Raw genomic sequence first — 19,422 nt, forward strand, 5'->3', positions numbered from 1 at the left:
TCTAGCTCCGGGGGCGGGACCTAGGAGATTTCATCCAATCAAGAATCGCACATGACCAGTTGGACTGGTTTCTATGACCGGTTAAACCAATGAAAACTCGACCGCTGATTTTTCCTGCGGTCTTCTGGGAAAGTGCCTCTCCCGGAAGCCACCTCCTCTCTTGAGCCACAACTGGGCGGAGCTAGCCTCCCGGTCTTCCGTCCCGCTGGCTGGCACAGCTGCCCGTCATGGGAGGCGGGCGTGGGTGGAGCCGTGGGCTCTGGCGTCTGCGCAGCGCATGGTGGGCCGCGCGCGGGAAGCCGCGGATAGCGCCGACAGTTTTCCGGGCTCAGGAATCTCCGCGACCCGGCGGATCCGGGAGGAAGGGTGGGAGAAGGGCGGCTCTTCCGGTTCCTCCTGAGGCGAGCGGCGGAGGAGCGCGGATCCTAGGCAGGCCCGCCCCGCGACCTTTGGGGGCCGGCACTCCGTGGAGCTGGGGGTCGCGCGGGGGGCGGGTGCCGCCGCCCACGGTGACCGGGAGACGCCCGCGCGAGCCGAGGGCCTCGCCCAGCTAACCAGGGTCGCCCGCGCTGACTCGAGCCGCCCACGTTGGCGGAGGTCGCCGACCCCCGCCTACCGGGGTTACCGCCCCCCCGCTGACCGTGGACACCACCTCCGCCCGCGCTGACCCCGGACGTCACCAGCCGCGAAGGTAGGTGTCCCCCACCGTCCCCCGCGGCCGGCAGTCTGAAGACCCCAGGGCCGGCCCAGGGACTTGGAGACATCTGCCACGTGTACCCCCACGCTCTCTCCCCATTGTCAGGAATCAGCCGGGTTTTGTCTTTTCCCTCGTGGTGTCGTTGCAGTGCTGCTTCAGGTTTTTGCCCTTGCGACGTGCTTGGCAATAAATCCTCTTGGCGATGAAGAGTGGGGGCTCTGGAGGTCTCGACCCAGAGATGGCCAGGGCGGGCTGGCTTTGTTTTTTGCGTGGATGAAAAGCGACTCACCGCCAGAAATGAGGCCTGTTGCATCTTCTCTGGTCCAGCTCCAGAGAACCTGATGGTGTGGGCTTCCGAGAGAAGGCGGCATGTTCACAGCCTCATGCTTATCTCGCTTTTCATGATTCTTATCCCTGATTAAGTATAGAAGGGCAAGCTTTCAGCCTGGTAGGTAGCAGAACCACAAGACAAGGAGGTGTTTATCCTACTGGTATGGGACCAGGACAGGTTGCTAAGGTGTGTTTGGAAAGTCGCTTTGGCAGAACTGAGCAGGGGTGGTGGAGGGGGTGTTTCTGAGAATGACTTGAGATGGTGGAGGGACTGGGGCACTTGAGGGTGAGGAGTAATGTGGGTGTCGGGTGGTCAGGAATTCCAGCAAGAGAAAAATTGAGGCCGCTGAAAGGACAACTTCAGACTAGCAGTTCTGGAATGGTGCTCTTAGAGACTTGATTTCTTAAGTGCAGGTAAAGGACAAGTGAAGGCTGAAGATAAGCAGGTAAAGGATAGTTAAGCAAAAGGACAACATAGTCCTGACATTTTTCAAAGGCCAGGTGCCTTCTCATAAAGCTACATCAGGAGTGTGCCAGGACCTAGATCCAACCCCTAAGTTTCTCCCTTCTCCTTTGTAAAATTGTTTTATCCTTTTGTGGTGACCATTAATGAGGTGTGATGTATGTAAAGTAAGCAGCAGATACCCAGTTCAGAATCTCTGTCTGTGCCTGGTCCTGTCACTGCTTACTTCTAGGACCAAGCTCCTTACCTGCTCTTTATGGTTCTTTACTAGAGGCAGTGGCCTCCACCTTGCTCAGTCCTTAGGAGTACTTGACTCTTTCCCAACTCTATGTGAGATCTTTTATCTATTTCATGACATGATATTAAAAAAAAGTTAATGTCTTAGAAATAAAAAAGTTTAAGTTTGTATATTTAAACATATCCATTATTTTAGTAATGTTCTCTCATGAACTTTTTTCTTTTAGTGAAATATTTTTTAAACATTTTTAAAGATTTATTTATTACAGAGAAAGGGCACGAGCACGGGGAAGGGGTAGAGGGAGAAGCAGACTCCCTGCTGAGCAGGGAGCCCATTGAAGGTCTGGAGCAGAGTGACCCAAGCTGAAGGCAGATGCTTAATCAACTGAGCCACCCAGGTGCCCCACTTTTAGTGAAATATTTTAATGACGCAGAAGAGAGCAGAGAACTGTAACAGTTATACCGTACTCTGAGACAAACAAATAATAATATTTCTTTATGCTTTTGGACTTCCTTTTTTTTTAATGGAAGGTGACATTTCAGCTATAGTTGAGATTCTTTTTTTGATGCCACCACCCCAACCTTCTATCCCATAGAACTTGCTTGATTTTTTTTTTTTTTTTTTTTTTTAAGATTTGCATTTATTTGTTGGGGGCGGAGGGGCAGAGAGAGAGGGAAAAGCCAACTCTGCGCTGAGCTCAGAGCCAGATGGGAGCCTGGATCTCACAACCCTGAGATCATGACCTGAGCTGAAATAAGAGTTGGATGCTTAATAGACTGAGCCACCCAGGTGCTCCAGAACTTGCCTTTCCATTTTTAACTTGTCTTTCATTTTGGCTCACAGGATTTGCCTGGTAGGTATTTGTGCTCACAGAAGCTAGGTGCCCTCCCTTCTTATTCCCAGTCAGCTGCCAGGTTTGCTTGTCATGAGGTTTGTGACCACTATTTTGGTACTGTCCTAGTGACAGTAGTGACATTTGCTTTCTTAGCCTCTTAAGAAATCTGCTTTCTCTTTGCTCTCCCAGTATCTGTTGGGTGAGCTCATGATAGGTTTTCTCAGACTCGCCACCAGCTGAGGATCATATGCCATCTGATTGGTCTTTATTGGGCCACTGTTGCCTTTGTTGTCTGTTTCTCCACTTCTCTAGGGGCAGTCACACCTGGTCCATGCTTCCAGGAAAAAGTGACCTTCCATAGTCAAATGTACTGTCTTTTACAAAATGAGATTTTTAAATTTGTAGTAATAGCTACCGTATTTTTGAACATGTAGGTATCAGGCTTTTTAATTAAGCACTTGGTGGACACTGTCTTGTTTAAGTCTCACATTACAACTATGTCATGAATGGTGATATTTCCATTTTAAAATGAGCAAACTGGGGCACCTGGGTGGCTCAGTGGGTTAAAGCCTCTGCCTTCAGCTCAGGTCATGATCTCAGGGTCCTGGGATCCAGCCCCGCATCGGGCTCTCTGCTCAGCAGGGAGCCTGCTTCCTCCTCTCTCCCTGCCTGCCTCTCTGCCTACTTGTGATCTCTGCCTGTCAAATAAATAAATAAAATCTTAAAAAAAAATAAATAAATAAAATGAGCAAACTGAGGCTTAGTAAGATTAGGTGTCAACAAAATTTGAGCCTAGAGTCATCTCCCTACAGTATGTAATTGTTTTGCTACCAGTAGAAAAGGAGAATTATTCCACTGTTGGGGCAGAACAAACTAGGGCATTCACATGGGTTCTCTTCAACCTTCCTGCTTCGCAGCCTCCACTCCCTCAGGCGCACGAGCACCTGGGCCTCCTTCATCAGGGGCGGAGATGGCATCAGTGGACTTCAAGACCTACGTGGATCAGGCCTGCAGAGCTGCTGAGGAGTTTGTGAATGTGTACTACACCACCATGGACAAACGACGGCGCCTGCTGTCCCGCCTGTACATGGGCACGGCCACCCTGGTGTGGAACGGAAACGCTGTGTCAGGACAAGAGTCCTTGAGTGAGTTTTTTGAAATGTTACCTTCCAGTGAGTTCCAAATCAACGTGGTAGACTGCCAGCCTGTCCATGATGAAGCCACCCCGAGCCAGACCACAGTCCTTGTTGTGATCTGTGGAACAGTGAAGTTTGAAGGCAACAAACAACGGGATTTTAACCAAAACTTCATTCTGACTGCCCAGGCCTCACCCAGCAACACGGTGTGGAAGATAGCAAGTGACTGCTTCCGGTTCCAAGACTGGGCCAGCTAGTAGGGCCAGGAAAGGCCTCTGTTGTAGCCCACCTCTGTAGGGAAATGCACATCTCAAAACGTGGGGACACAAGTTCCTTTCTCCTATTCCAGGCCACACTGCCCTGGCTTAACTCTGCAATTGCTGGAGTCCTGTGAGCCCCTTTCTGAGTGTATTCTTGTTTGTCATAGATGCCTTTTCAAAGTAGTCAGCTTTTCTATTTTTCTACTTGTCCGGTAGAGACCCTGGTTCTGGAAATTCTGACAAATAAAATAGTACAAATGTTGCTTCTTTTCCATTCCTTGATGTGTTTGTCCAGATTTTGAGGGAGGCAGAGTCAAAGGAGGGTTAAAGGCAGAAGCTTAATAGAAAGCACCTGAAATGAAATTCTTCAGGAAAATACTAAAAAGTTAGTTAATAACTGCTTATAAATGAAGCAGCTGTATTAACTACTCTTGTAAAGAGATGGTGAGGAACTGCTTTTAAGAGGAAGCTGATTTTATGGATCCTGAAGATCGACTCTAATTCTGTTTTCCCACTGTAAAAAAAGAACAGAACTAGAAGGTTCTATCATCCTTTGACCAATAAATGAGATCTCATGGCCATGTGGCTTCCCCAGTTACATTTTCTTTAATAAGAGTGCTAGGTTTGAGATAGGTTTATGGGCCAGGATATTGGAATGGGAATTTCTGAGAAGGAGAATACTGATGTGTAATGGAGGCACAGATGGCAGTTTCCTCCTCATGCCCCTCTCCTTATCTAATTTCTGAAGCCCAATAGTGAGCGGGACAAAGTACCCACCAAAAAGAGGGTTTGATATAATGACTTAAGTTCTGCCCAATGATGGAGAATTGTGGGAATTTTCTTGTTTGTAGACCCTTCCGTCCTCTGTCCTGCTTCCTAGAGAGCAGTTACGATGGCCTGACCACTGGCTCTGGCTCATTCTGGGTTGTGGAGGCAGCTGTACCCTAGAAGTAGGGTTGTGTTAAGTTGGAAGGAAACTGGATCCTTGATAACTATGTGGAAACATCCAAATGGACCTAGTTCACCTACCCTTAGATTTCTTTTTAAATGAGAGAGATTTTATCTGTAAGACATTATTGGTTTGGGGCATGTCTCACCAGCCATAGCAAAACCTAATCCCAAGTGAGGAAAAAGATTTGCAACAGGGGAAGACAGTGAGTGTGTTGTAGGGGAATAGTTCTGCATAGTGTCCTGGAGAACTAGACTAGTCCCAGGTGCCCTCAGGAATTCAGTTCACAGTCTAATTGGGAGGCAAGACATTAAAATGGTAAATAAATTTAGTTTCAAAGCCACATATGAATAGCATTCAAATCACTCCTATAGAGATACATGCCTAGCAAGCAGAGACAAGCAGTTCAGCTGAGATGCTGGTGAAATACTTGCAAGATTGGAAGTGAGGTCCCAAATCACTATGTGGAATTGTCAGACCCTGGAGCTCTGTCCCATAGGGAGGAGAGTGGAGTGGGCTGGGAGGATTAGTGCAGAGACTGATGTGGTGGAGATGCTGGCCTTCAGAGCTGAAAACCCTTGTCCTTAAGGGGTGAAGTAGGATGCCACCTGTCACCTCAGCCTTGGATAAAGGGTGCGAGTCCCATCAGGCCATCAGAGAGCTTGACATGAAATCTCAAGTCTGAATCACATTGGCCTGAAAAGCTTTAAGACAGCAGCTGTGGGTGTTGCCGTGGGACAACAGGTTTGGGAAATTAAAAGTCTAGACGGCATTCTGAAGAGCACCAGGGCACCTCTGGTGGGCTCCCATTCTCCCCTCCAGGAACAACAGAGAGCGGGTTTAGTTGGGAAAGCATTCAGATGAAAGACCACCCTTCCCTAGACGACACAGTTAGTGTGCCCTGAGACCCGATAAGGACAGTGAGGTGTATGAGGAAGGGTTATGAGACACTTCAGGGAAGTGTCCTTGAAAGACTGGGGCAGCCAATCTTTCTTTTCCTCCCACCCAATCTTCCTCTACCCTGTCATTTGGAAAGCAGGTATGACAGTTGATGTACTAGAAACTCTGTTGGGCTATGAGGCTTATTTGGCCATATGTAAGTGGGAGGAATGGGAAGCAGGTCTTGGGGTCCCTGTCAACCTCATGGAGTCCCTCACCAGTCTTGGATGACCTCCCTTGGCTCTCGGGCAACAAGAAATGCACTTTCATCTTCTTGAAGCCACTGTTGTTTGACTTAGACACGTAGCCAAATGTACTCATCAGTAACAAACTGGAGAAAAGTACGTACAACAAAGGACAGATGTAGTATTTCTTTACTATACGAAGAACTCTCAAGTCAGAGAAAAAAATCAATTAAAAAAAAACAGCACAAGAAAAAGACAGGCAAAATATATATATGGAAGGGCAATGGGAGGGAGGGAGGAAGGAAGATGCATAAACTAACAATTTCTATCCCCCTCCCTGTTTAGCGACCACTTCAGTGATGGCAGGAGTTAACCATCTCCCATCTAGTCAGACTGGCAACAGCCAGAAAACCCCAGACCCCATTGCTAGCCAACATGGACCATCAGGGTGTGAGTGTCGATTTCTTCATAAGATGGGAGAGTGAGGGTGAAGAGAGTGAGGGGGAGGGGAGTTAAGCATTTTGGGAAGAGATTTCCTGAGAGGAAATTGTCCCCCCACCCCAGCTCCAAGGGCCCTCATCAGGGAAGTGTGCTAGGGTGCCACTTCCCTTGCCTCTAGCCCAGGGAGAAAGGACTTCAAAAAGGTCTGGCTAGCTTGACATGGATAGTCAGGGGTCTATGAGACCCTACTGGACACAGCCTGAAGCAACTAGAGGCCGGTGCTGTGGCATCCACCTGGGATGGCTGGGTTAGGTAGGCCTTTGCTGCCATGTTGGGAAGGGTCTTAACTTCCCTCTGACATGGAACAAAAAAGTCTGAACCCTGGGGTTCAGTACTGAGGGGACAGTGTAGGAGGAGGGGCAGCAGCTACTGCACTGGGGTGAGCCTGTACACAGGAGCAAGCCTGGGTCAGTTTTCCAAGCCGAGACAAGGGCCTGAGCAGGGAGCGCAGGCTGGGTGGCATTTGGGAAAGGCTGACAGGAATGTGGAGGTGGCCCTTAGGGTTCCTCAGAGTCGCTAGGGAGGCATGAGCCCCCAGAACAAGAAGTCTGTTTTCCAAGGCCAGAACACCTCAGTGATGTGGGGGGCCTCAGAAAAGCCGTTCGAGTACCCTCAGAGAGGAAAAAAAATAACAAGTTCAGAGAGCACAAACTCCTCTTACCAGAACATTCACCTCCAAAGGCTCATGCTTGAGAAACCCAGGAGTGACAGAGGTGCGTGCAAGTGGCCAGAGGGGGACCTCTGCCTCCTCCAAGATGGTGGCTGACCCAGCTGAGGGAAGGGACAAGGCACAGAGCCTTCTACTCACACTTGAGGCTTTGGGGAGGGAGGTGGAATTGAGGTGAATGCAGGACTGTTTCATCTAAGAGTGAGAATACAGTGTCATCAGGGTAATGGCGAAGGTGTCCCCACCAAAGGGACCATGTATGGCAGCATGAACTGTGCTCTGGCCCCATCCCACAAATAGTCCCCTTAGACATTTTTGCTCTGTGGGTCTTAGCCAGATAGACTGATCACCCAGTTTGCCCAGGACAGTGTTCCTGGAGGTGGGCTTTCAGTGCTAAGATAAATAAAGTCCTAGAAATACTAGGACTAATTGGTCATCCTGCTCTTAGCCCAATTACTGCAGACCAGTAAACTCTAAATCGCCTGTGATCCTTGGAAACAGGGAAGAGGGGGAGTGGTGGGAGCTGCGGCCTCCAGTGCTGAGAATAGGGGGTCATCAGGCTTTCCAACAGAGACCTCATGGGCAGGCATGTCCCACCAGCCACCTGGGACTCCTGAGCACCTGAAATGTGACTCATAAGACTGAGGAACTGGGTTTTTATTTTATTTTAATTAATTTAAATCTGAATAGCTACATGCGGTTGGTTCCATCTGTATTGGATGGTACAGTGGAAGCAGAATTGCTGGTCTAGAGACATTCCCAGGTAGCTGGGAAATCCTGAAATGAGGAAAGAATGTCACCACCACTGGGGCCTAAGTGTTCAGAGGGTACAGGGAGCTCCTTAACTGGAATATGTCTCAGAACCAGACAGGGTTCCACGGTCCTTGTTGGGCACAGGACAGGAAATGCGGAAACCGCACTTCATCTAATGAGAGAACTTCTCCTGCCCATCAAGGTTCCATGGAGGCAAGGCAGGATAGACCTCAGCAACCTGCCTGTGCTCTGCCGCTGTCCTTCTTTAGTTGTCACCTCCCAGCTGGGAGAGGGAGATGAGTTAGGTGATAGTCGGCTTCTTTTCACTGACTGGCACAAAGTGATTAAGGCAATCCAGTTCCAGAATATTCTTTCTCCTGACAGGGTCCAGTGGGAGTGGAAAGGCTAGAGTATGTGCCTGACTCTTCTGCTCTAGCCTGAGGATGAGCTATTTCCCTAAGGAATGCCTTGCGTACGTGTGAACTGCTGTGCATGTGGGGGCCGGCTGCCATGGATGAGCCTTCCCCCAACACTCCTCCAACCACCCCCCACCGCCAATCCCAGCTGCACTAACTTGGCAACATTGCCATTGAATTTTTATATTTCAGGATTTCATAACTAGGTCCTTTTATAGGGCAAGGGAAAAAATAGCTTACAGAAAACTGCCAATTACTCAGCAGATAGACTGCTCATGTGCAAGGTGTAAACCTCAGTAGAGAACAGGGCTTCAGCAGCCCTGTGCACAACCGCAAGGGAAGTGAGGCCTGCCTCCACACTACAGATCATGTGGAGGGCGCCCCCCTGTGGAGGGCGAGCCCTTTCCACCCCCGGCAGCTCCCTGAAACCTATCTGTGGGTGGTGACCAGGTGAGTGGTTTCAAAACAAAGGTGGACAGCACTCAAACTTCACTGTCCCATAGATCACAATGAAGACACTCATCTGGCCATCTGTTTCTGGGGGCTTCATGGGCTGGCACTGGACTGTGCTGACGTGGAATGACCAGGAAGGCCCAGAGCTGAAAAACTCACCCTGAGACTTCTGTCTAGACATGGGATATCCATCCCACATCAGTGTGGCGTCCTCCACCAATGGCCAGCTGGTCCCTCTCTTCATCCATGCTGGTATAGTCAACATCAACACTTGGTGGTAGTCGAGCACACCAGCTCATGACATTTCTTTCCTTTTTTTTTTTTCTTTTGCTCATGACATTTCTTGAAATACAATGAAGAGGCCATAATCTTGGACACTGAACAAGGCGACCACAGAAGTGTTCCCATTTCGGGACATCAGGAGCCGCAACCCTAGGAAGCAGCCTGAGTCTTCAAAGACTGATCCCTATTTCCACATGCACTCTAGAGCACTTCAAGAGCAGCGGTTCTCTGGACCATCAGCTGGGCCCTTGGACGGGGGCTAGGGGCCTCCGGCAGGGCCCAGGTGTCCAGCTATGTCATTCCTGCATCCTCCCTCTGGTTCTGGGTCTTTGCGCTGGCTGTTTCTCCTGCCTGGAGATCTTTCCCAGGACTCCCCAGGTTGCACGTGCACCCCCTTGAGTTTTTGTTCACCTTCTTTGTCCTATTCTGAGCCATAAGCCTCAGACTGCCCTGCCCCAGACTCTGCGACTCTGCAGGCATCACATTCTAACCTTTATATAATTAACGTTCTTACTTGTCCGTGCCCTGTTCGCCCAGGCCAGACATTAACTTCACTGACCAAGGACTTGTCAAGTGTTTTGTTCACGTGGCAGGCCCGCGATACTTAAGTGGGACTTGTGGGCGCGGGAATCCTGCCTGAGAGATGCCAGGGTGCTCCGGGGTCATGCCCACCTCACTCTTAGAGCCCAAGTCTGAGCACAGAGTTGACGGCCCTGGGGCAGCCCACTCCATCATTCCTCCAACTCCACCAGCAGTGATGGGGGGTGCCACCTGGACTTGCAAGGTGCTGGGCCACATACCATGGGGTGTGGCCTGGACCACCCTCAGGGAAGTTCTCCTCCTCTTCTTACAACCGGGGATTCCCTCCACACCTACCAGAGGAAAGAACAGGCCAGCAAAGGGCCAGGCACAGACAGAACTCTGCCTCTGATGTCTTAAAACCCCATGGTAGACGTTTAAAATTTTGTGGGTGGTAATTCCCATGGGAGGTCTGCCTCAGAGTGACAAATAGGGTCAAATGAGTCCACTCGTGATTAGCATTCTGTCAAAATCCAGCTTGCGGACCATAAGACCCTTAAGAGTTTCCTGGAAAGCAGTTCCTTCAGGAGCAGAAACCTCTCCCAATCACCAGGGTAGGGGGCAAGAACAACCAGAGAGGGGTCTTTGGGGGTCCTGCAGAATGCCAGAGACCTGCATAGATGTGTCCAGGTTGTCATCTCTAACTTGTCCCCATCGTTTCTGAAATTAAGGATGACCAGGCGAAGTATTTTTACCCCCACTACTAAGGGTAAACAGTGTTTTCAGCACTTTTTCAACAAAGCAGCAGAGCAATATTGTAAAACATCCTGTGTCTTTACTAAAAGTAAAATATAAGCTTATAAAGACTATTAAGATTCTAACACAGGTCAGAATAACTGTGAATTTGGCTAAGATGGTGTCTGTGCATTGTGCTAGTTTTTGGAAATAGGTATGTCCCCAGAGTGAGATCTCTGTGTGCTGGCAGTTTATTGACTGAAGTCGGGGGTCAATATGTAAATACAATAGGAAAAGACTGCACAGATTTCTGTAGGGTTCTGTGTGAGTTACTTATGGTTTCAATAATGCTGTGTAACAGATAATACCCAGACCTCAGCAGCACACAGCAGAAGCTTTTACTTCGTTAAGGTGATACAAGGCTGAGGCATAACTGATCTTATTGGAGTTTGCAAGTTATGGGGGGGTTGCGGGGGTGCTCTTCTAGCCTGGGCTGAGCTGGTCCACCTTAGCTGGCAAATCTCTGATCCATATGCCCCCATCTTCCTGCTGGGATCAATGGGCTTTCCCAGGGGTGGTCTCATGGTGATGGCAGAGGTACAAGCGTTCAAGTAGGAATAGGACTGGCCCTTTGATGCCAAGGCTTGTAACTGGCACACTGTGACTTCTGCACACTCCATTGGCTCAGTCAAGTCATATGGCTGAGTTCAAGGTCAACAGATTTGGAAATAGACGCCACCTTTTAGGGAAAAAGCAGAAACACATGGGAAAGAGGGTGGTCATATGTGGGGTGAGGATGAGGCCAATCTAGGCCCAATCCTGGAGCATGGGGGGTGGGGGGCAGAATGGGAAGGGCTTCGTTTAGGAGTCTGACCCTGCAGCTAAGACTTGACAGGGGAACAAGACTAGGGAGTCCTAAATTCTCCCACTAATCACTTAAAGTTATATTGATTCTCTCAGACTGGGAAGGGCAGTCTGGTAGGAGCTGCTTTCAGAGCAGGTAACTTTGGTGTCTTGGGGGGGGAAGATCAGAGATCAGATGCTGCATTGGTTGACCTTAAAAACCAGCCCAGCCTCCTCCACAACCTGGCCTAATTCTGGCACCATGTCTCCTTTGTAAAAAGGCTGCAGGAGGGGCACCTGGGTGGCTCAGTGGGTTAAAGTCTCTGCCTTCGGCTCGGGTCATGATCCCAGGATCCTGGGATCGAGCCCCACATCGGGCTCTCTGCTCAGCAGAGAGCCTGCTTCCCCCTGTCTCTCTGCCTGCCTCTCTGCCTTCTTGTGATCTCTGTCAAATAAATAAGTAAAAATCTTTAAAAAAAAATGCTGCAGGAAGTTCCTCTGTCCTATGGACAGAAGGCTGGGTCTGGGTAAGATGAGGTGCCTACGGGGCAAAATTTAAGGAGGTGCCACTGTCAGAGCCTAAAGGATGCCAATAAATTGAGGAAAATATCTGTCACAGGACAATGATGTTTTCTTAACAATTTAAAGAGAATTTCTTTACCATTTACCAGTTCCTTTACCATAATTTCTATAAATCAGTAAAAGGCTTAGCAAACTGCAAAACTTGTAAAAAGATTCATGCATGCAGATCATAGAAATACAGATGACCTATTAAGATCAGACAAAGCACTCCAACCTCATTTTTATTTTTAATTTTTTTAAAGATTTAATTTATTTATTTATTAGAGAGAGAGAGAGAGAGCATGCACAAGTGGGTGGGGCAGAGGGAGAAGGAGAATCTCCGGCAGACACTGTGCTGAGCTTGGAGCCTGACGCAGGGCTCAACCTCACAACCCTGAGATCATGACCTGAGCTGAAACCAAGAGTTGGATGGGACACTTTACTGACTGTGCTGCCCAGGCCCCCCTAATTTCACTTTTAAATTACATGTTGCTGTAGTCGGATGTTGTGGCCATTTCCCTGGAATCCCCCTTGTAATAGATTTTTAAGGGACTGGACCCCTGCTCATCTCTGGGTAAACTTCTAGTGGGTCTCAGGCAGTCAGAATAATCCTGTTGCCACTGCCAGAGCAGCAGGTTCAGGAACCTGGGCCAAGCAAACAACTGAGGAGCAGAGGGAAAAAGGAAATTGGGTGCATGGTGGTTTGATGCACCATAGAACTAATCCAAACACAAACCCCATGTGCACCACCTCCAGGTCTTTTGGAAGTCAAGTCATCTTTTTTTTTTTTTTTTTTTTTTTTAAGACTTACTTATTTTAGAGCAAGCCAGACAGAGCTCAAGTGGGGGGAAGGGCAGAGGGCAAGCTCATGCTCAAAACCAATGAGGTCATGACCTAAGCCAAAACCAAGAGTCAGACACTTAACCGACTGAGCCACCTAGGTACCCCTCAATTAATCTTTTTTTAACATGTAAGACAGTGTGATGGGCCGCTCGGCAACTTTCAATAAAGTTGTCCCACAGACATGAATCACTACTACTTTTCATTCATCATAGTGATAATGAACCAAAACATTTTGCTGTACTCCACGTTGGTTAGGGTCCAGGGAAAGGAGCATTCCTGCTCAGTTTCGGGGGATGCTGATCGGTGCAGGTTCTTCTGAGGGCAAGTGACATTTCAAACCCACTCTCTTTGTAGTTCCATTTCTACGTGCAATTACCATGGGTTTGAACCACGTGGGTCCACTTAAACATGGAATTTTTACATTACAGGACTGTAAATGGATTCTCTCTTACAATTTTCTTAATGTTTTTTTCTCTAGCTTACTCTTTTGAAAGAATATAGTATATAATACATATAAACTATGTGTTAATCTATTATGTTATCAGTAAGGCTTGTGGACAACAGTAGGCTATTAGTAGTTAGGTTTGGGGGTGGTTAAAAGTTGTATGTGGATTTTTGACTATAGAGGGGTCAGTGCTCCTAAACCCCTGTTATTCAAGGGTCAACTCTATGAATATTTTGCAGATGGCCATAAACACACACATCTTCATACAAGATAATTAATCATAGCAGTCTTTGTGATCATCATGAAAACATCTCAAATGTCCAACACGAAGAGATTCAGCAAATTATAATATTCCCACAGAATGGATTATTGTGCAGCCTTGAAAATACTAAGAGGCAGACTTGTACATGGTATGAAGGACATGAAATCTTGGAGATAAAAATTTAAATCTTTGTAGAATATTAACAATAGTTATCACAGGCAGTGCAATCAACATTCCAAGAACTATTCAAGGTGTTTTGCACTATTTCCAACCTCATTTTACAGTTGAGAAAATTGATTTTCATGTTTAAAAAAATGAGATTCCTTTTAGGCTTGCGCTGTATGTGTGGGCTTTCTGGAAGGATTGGTAAAAACTTAACAATAGCTGCCCTTAGGGTTTGGACTTTAGGGTCTTAATGTAGGGACAAGGCATTTGGTGTATATTCTCTCAGACTCTCCATTTTTATAGTGTGCATGTTTTGCTTTTTTGATTAAAATCTCATTTAAGAATTAGGAGTATGTTTTCGTAGGCAGGTGTAAAGGGCATTCAAGTTGCAGGTATCCCCGATGAGAGGCCTCACTGCTCCCCACAGAGCAGCCAACCCGAGCCTGGCCTAGCGCAATGAAATCTCTAGGTAGAGGTTTCACTGAAACATATTGGGGTCTCAAAAAATACACATTTAAAAAATTTAAAAGCCACCAATTAACCTTGTGAGAAGTAACTTAAAGTTCTAATGATCTGCCCAAATCTACAGCGGGTGCTAAAATTCAAACTTTGACTGACCCCCAAGTTATGTAAATATGCTTCATTTCATCTGGAATAAACCACTTCTTGGTCTTCGGAAGCCTGGGAATACAAACGTTAAGAAAATCACCCAATAGGCGGCGCCGTCGTTCCTTCCCGAGAACCGACACCCCGCCAGGCTCTGGGTCGCCGCGGCCTCAACGCCTGACTGGCTACTCTCCCCTCGCTGGTACTCGGGGACCCCCGCAAACCGGCGCCCTTGCCTGCAGCCGCCCTCTGAACCAAGAGCTCCCGCACCTTAGCGGGACTTCCCGGGTCTCGGGAAGGCGCCAACATCAACATCCTGCGACCACCGAGGACGAACTGGAAGGTGGCCTGACAGCACCCGCAGCGGCACGCCCGGCGTGACCCAGCGTCCTAGCTCCGCCGTCTGCCCTCGGAGGAGCCCTGAAAAGGAAAGGTCTCGGCGGGGAAGGGCGGGCTTCCCGACAGCCAATGCGCGGTGAGCCGCCTGGCCCTCACTTCAGTGGTGCGCCTGGGAGTCCGTGAGGGGCGTGGCCTGGCCTGCGGGGCGGGCTCGAGTGGCGCTGGGTGAGCGGCTGGGCGTGTCCTGGTGGGCGGGGCCGGGGCGGTCGCGCGCGTCTCCCCAGTGTAGAGTTCGGTATGGTTCCCTCTCATCTAGCTTTATAGATTTGTTTTTTAAATCAGATCATTTCTTATGAGAATAGTGTAATCTTGTTTACTCATTATGATAAAGTGAGCATTTCCCTAAGGTTTTCCAGGTTTACTGGAAGTAATAGCTGGCAAAATTCCATTTATAGCATACTTTATAAATGTATGCATTGTGTAGTAATTACCACTAGTTCCAGTAAATAATTTTAAACCTTACTTCAGTGACTGCATAATAAACCAATGCATAGATATATGTAAATTATTCAGTCCTCTCCTTGTGGGTAAGTACTCTGTTTCTAAACTTTTAGTAATATAAATGCACTCCAGTGAGTACCTTTACGTGAAAATTGTTCACCCCCTTGTATTTCTTCAGGATAGCTAACGGGTAAGGACAGTTCCGTGGATAGATAGATTTTTTTTTTTTCCTAACTGACCCTGAGATTGCATTCCCCATAGATACTTGTGCTGCATCAAACGTTGTATTTAACCTTGGGCAATTTATCTAGTTATTGGTCTGTCATTGTTTTTATACTATTTCATTTGTCAGTGAAATCTCTGCTATTTGTACACCTATATGTGAATTGTCTATGTTCTTTGTTAACTCTGTTTTGTGTTGTTGGTGTTTTTTATCTTATTGATTTCCAAAAGTTCTGTGAAGAAGCTTGACATAATTTCTACCTTTGAACCTGATTATCTGGCATTTCTAAAGGGAACTGAATATAAAATTTATGATAGTCATATCTGGTTTCTTCACTTGGTCAAGCACTAGAGTTATTATGACATCCAACTGAAGAAGTCTTTCTGGCAATGAATGCTAACTATCTTACATGGAATACAGAATCCTAGCTGCTCTTGTTCACATATGTTGTTGTTGTTGTTGTTTTAAATATTTTATTTATTTATTTGACAGAGAGAAACAGAGAGAGAGAACACAACCAGGTGGAGTGGGGGAGAGAGAAGGCAGACGCTTAATGACTGAGCCACCCAGGCCCCCCCCCACATATGTTGTTTTTATGTCTATTTAGACTTCTAGCAGATTCTAAATACGTCATGTGGTGTTTTAAATACATGAGATTCTTGATAGTAAGATTGCAGTAGTGTTACAGCAAGGTTTTATTTGAAATTGTTCTATAAAAAGTGGTTCATCACCCTTTTTGACATTCCATGTAGAAGCAAAGTTGATTTAAAAGATTAAATTTATGTATATGTGATGGCTGGATAATACTTATCTGAATGTGATGCTCGTGATGAGAAGATATATGCATTTTTAACTCTTAATGGAGCCTGAACTCTTTTCAAAATAAAATGTCATTTATTAGTATGTTCCCCATCTCCTGCCATGAATTATCAGATCGGCTTTTCTTGGAGACGTTTTATTTGGGCTCAAATCCTGAATACTAAGAACTGTTTTTTTTTTTTAACTATTAAGGGCATTGAGAGTTTTGATAAAACTATTGAGAATATCATGTGGAAAAGATAATATATGTGCAAAAATCTCTTGCTTAAAAATGTTTCAGTCCATTGAGGATATAGAGAAATTAGAAACACTGAATTACCATATGATTCAACAATACTGCTTCTAAATATATACCTGAAAGAACTGAAAACAGGAATTCAGATACCTGCACACCAATATTTATAGCAGTATATGCACAATAGCAAAAAGATGGAAACAACTCAAGTATCTATCAACAGATAAATGGATAAACAAGACCAATATATACGTACAATTGAATATTATTCATACTTAAAAGATAATGAAATTTTGACAGATGTTATGACATGGATGAACTTGTGCTAAGTGAAATAAGCCAGATCCCAAAGGCCACAGTTTGTATAGTTCCACTGAGATGAGGTCCCTAGACTGGTTAGATTCATAGAAACAGAAAGTAGAATGGTGGTCGCCAGTGCCGGGGGAGGCAGACTGGGGAGTTATTGTTAATGGGAACAGAATTTCGGTTTGGAATGCTAAGAAAGTTCTGGAGATGGATGGAGGTGATGGCTATACCATACTGTGAATGTACTTAATGCCCCAAAGTGCACACTTAAACTGGGTTCAGTTGGTGAAGTTGTTGTTATATATATTTCCTCATAACACAAAAGAAAGATGCAGTCCAGAAGCATTGTAAAAAGATATACAGAGATCTTCAGGGAGCAGTGCCTTAAAGATAAAAAGTGTTTTTAAAAGGCAAATGACCTTTCCTTCACCTTTGGTGCTTAGAGCTTCCTTCACCTGTTTTTCTCAATGCCTGTGGTGAGCTGCAAGTCACGCAGTTGTTGCTGGCAAAACTGGGACTGTGCTGCCAACACCTTGCTGTTCTCGGTGAGCACAGGAAGCAGCTCATGAGCCTGTGTGAAATGAGCTTAGGACAGCTGAAACTAGCAACTTCCACAGCTCCAATTCCGCTCAAAGCCATCAAGCACATCAAACCAAAAACTTCCAACAAACTACATCTTAGAGATCTTTATGGATCCCTGTGTAGAAACTGTGTCCCTCTGTGGGCTCAGCTGTGCTACCAACTAGCATGCTCTGAGAGAATACATCAGTGGTCTCCACCTGAGAGTCCAGTGGAGAGAGGTCTGGTGTGACTGTCATTGTTGCAAGCCGGGATGGAAAGACGTTTGGAAGTGAGCTGAGGTTAACTTTAAGGAGGAGCAAACTTTGGCCTAGACATATGACTCTCTTAACATTTAAACACTTAAAAATAAATCACAAATTAATATCTGCTGAAAGAGGAGATTAGCCTGAGAACTGGTCCTCCTTTTCCTTTAGCAGATGGGCCTCTGGGGGCCTGCGAAGACTCTGAAACTATGTGCAAAATGACCTATGTGTATATGGTTGCTTTTTTTTCCAGAAAGGAGATCCATAACTTTCATTTAGATTCTGCCAGAATTGTGCATCAATTAGAAAAGTGCGCATTACAGATGCACTGTGTGCTGCCACTTAGGCATTCTGCAGATATCATCTGGTTTAGAATCCGAGAAACTCTAACATGTGGTCATAACCTGCATCCCAAGTGACAGGAGCACCGCTGCTGTGTGGAGTAGTCCTCAGTGAAGGTCGAAGCAACCCCTTCTGCCACCGGGGCTCCAGAGAACCTCAGCCCACATAGTGGGTGCATTGAATGTGTTCCTCTGGTGTTAGGGAAATGAAATGAAGCTGTGTGCTAAGTGTTTCTTCCTTCTTGCTCAGTGCATCAGAACTGAATTCAGCCAGGAGAAGCCGAAAATAGTCACCTGAAATCATGTGGTTTTCTCCAGTTTGGCTTCTCTAGGGCATAAGACAATGCCCATTTCCCACATCACCATGTCCAGGACAGCACTGAGAGTCAAGTCTGTCAATTAGACAGACCAGCCATTGGCAAAAGAATGAGGAGGTTATGAGGATAGGAAAGGTTGGGAAGCTGTGTGGCAACTGCTGTGAAATTTTCAGGGAACTGATGACACCGGAGGCAGCTGGCAGCCTGGGGGGCCCTGTGCAAGAGACAAATGAGTGGTCATTCCTTGATACTTTTCATTCATTTAGCAAAGACTTAGGTGCCAGGATGCAGAGCTGGCTGCTAGGGTTTCACCATTCTGTGCTCATAAACCCCACAGCCTAGTTGGAGGAGGAGGAGGATTGTAATCCAATGATCACCAAATAAGTACTACATCACACTTGTCATGTGTAGGACTACTGAGTGGTACTTGGAACTGTGAGCCTATGGAATGGGGCTCTGTCACAGGGCACTTGGCTTTCCTGCGGGGGAGACAACTGAATGGAGGCGGAAGGGATATGTGGGAATTAAGTAGGGGAAGAGGGAAGATCAGGCCAGGATGTGCAAATGGCCTGTGCTCTGGGGCTGTGCAGCCATTGCCAGACTGGAGCCCTGGCCTCAGTGCCCAGGAGTATAGAGGTGAGAGATGGTGGTGATATGGCCAGAGAAGGGCTGAGTTCCTGGGCTCTTGCACAAACCACACTTATCAATGTTAGCTTTTGGATTAATGCAAACGGAAGATGTGGCACTTTTCAGAGGCTGTTTAATCAACCCTCTCCAGCTCCCTTTGGATTTTTACTGGAGCCGGGAAGCCTTATGGTCTGGATAGAGCTTGCACTCTGGAGCTTCTTGGCTCTGTGGATCGATTTTTGGCTCTGGCGCTTCAGATCCTTATCCTCTGTGCCACAGTTCCTTCATTTGCAAAAAGGGCTAAAAATACTACCCCTTCAGAGTTTTGTGAGAATTGAGTAATGCTAGCAATATACTTGGCATTGTGGCTCACCCACTGTGAGCATGAAATGCATTTTGGTCTTATTTTCATTTTTATTAACCTGAGAATTAGGACCAGTTTTGGGGGAGGTTGAGGGAGGGGATCTATGTGTATAGGAGAAAGGGAAGGTCCTGGGTGGGGTAGGAGCAGGAGCAGTCCTGGATTGCAGAAAGGCCACATCCTTAGCACACATAGCTAGGGTAAACCCCATCCTGTGGGAACTGAGATAGCATCAGGAAAGCTTCCTGAGGAAGGGGAGTGACTGTGGGATCCACTTCCTGGTGAACACCAGGGCTGCATGTGGGTGGAAGGAGGAGGAGCCAACAGGTGTGGGAAGATGGCAGAGATGTTCTAGAATGATCAGAGTTCAGCCATATATTTTTTTAAGCTGAAACAAAGATAGCAGAGACTATATGTAGGTTTGCCCAAATCAGAAGCTAGAAAGT

At 46.9% G+C, this 19,422-nt stretch overlaps 2 protein-coding genes across 6 annotated transcripts in view; both read left to right on the plus strand.

The window, feature by feature from the left end:
* Positions 1 to 578: 578 nt before the first annotated feature.
* NXT1 (nuclear transport factor 2 like export factor 1) lies at positions 579 to 4,221 on the plus strand. 2 transcript variants are annotated; one of them, XM_032859330.1, is made up of 3 exons: positions 581 to 691; positions 846 to 1,145; positions 3,481 to 4,221. In XM_032859330.1, the coding sequence occupies exon 3, from the start codon at positions 3,534 to 3,536 to the stop codon at positions 3,954 to 3,956; it is 423 nt and encodes a 140-aa protein (XP_032715221.1). In that variant the 5' UTR covers positions 581 to 691; positions 846 to 1,145; positions 3,481 to 3,533; the 3' UTR covers positions 3,957 to 4,221. The 2 variants fall into 2 exon arrangements, with proteins under 2 accessions (XP_032715220.1, XP_032715221.1); XM_032859329.1 differs by lacking the exon at positions 846 to 1,145 and having other exon boundaries at positions 579 to 691.
* GZF1 (GDNF inducible zinc finger protein 1) overlaps positions 585 to 19,422 on the plus strand; it is a 36,866-nt gene continuing 18,028 nt past the window's right edge. For 3 of the 4 annotated variants that reach the window (XM_032859323.1, XM_032859321.1, XM_032859325.1), the window contains exon 1: positions 585 to 691. The gene's annotated coding sequence lies outside the window, so the exon portion shown is untranslated. Of the gene's footprint in view, positions 692 to 14,546; positions 14,586 to 19,422 lie in introns of those variants that run through there. The other variant, XM_032859326.1, reaches the window with a different exon arrangement.

This window comes from Lontra canadensis, unplaced genomic scaffold, assembly GCF_010015895.1.
Source record: "Lontra canadensis isolate GAN:19392208 unplaced genomic scaffold, GSC_riverotter_1.0 scaffold16, whole genome shotgun sequence".
Classification (NCBI taxonomy): domain Eukaryota; kingdom Metazoa; phylum Chordata; class Mammalia; order Carnivora; family Mustelidae; genus Lontra; species Lontra canadensis.

Excerpts from the sequence above, each read along its gene's own strand:
- NXT1 (XM_032859329.1), top strand. The coding sequence starts at position 3,534 with ATGGCATCAGTGGACTTCAAGACCTACGTGGATCAGGCCTGCAGAGCT.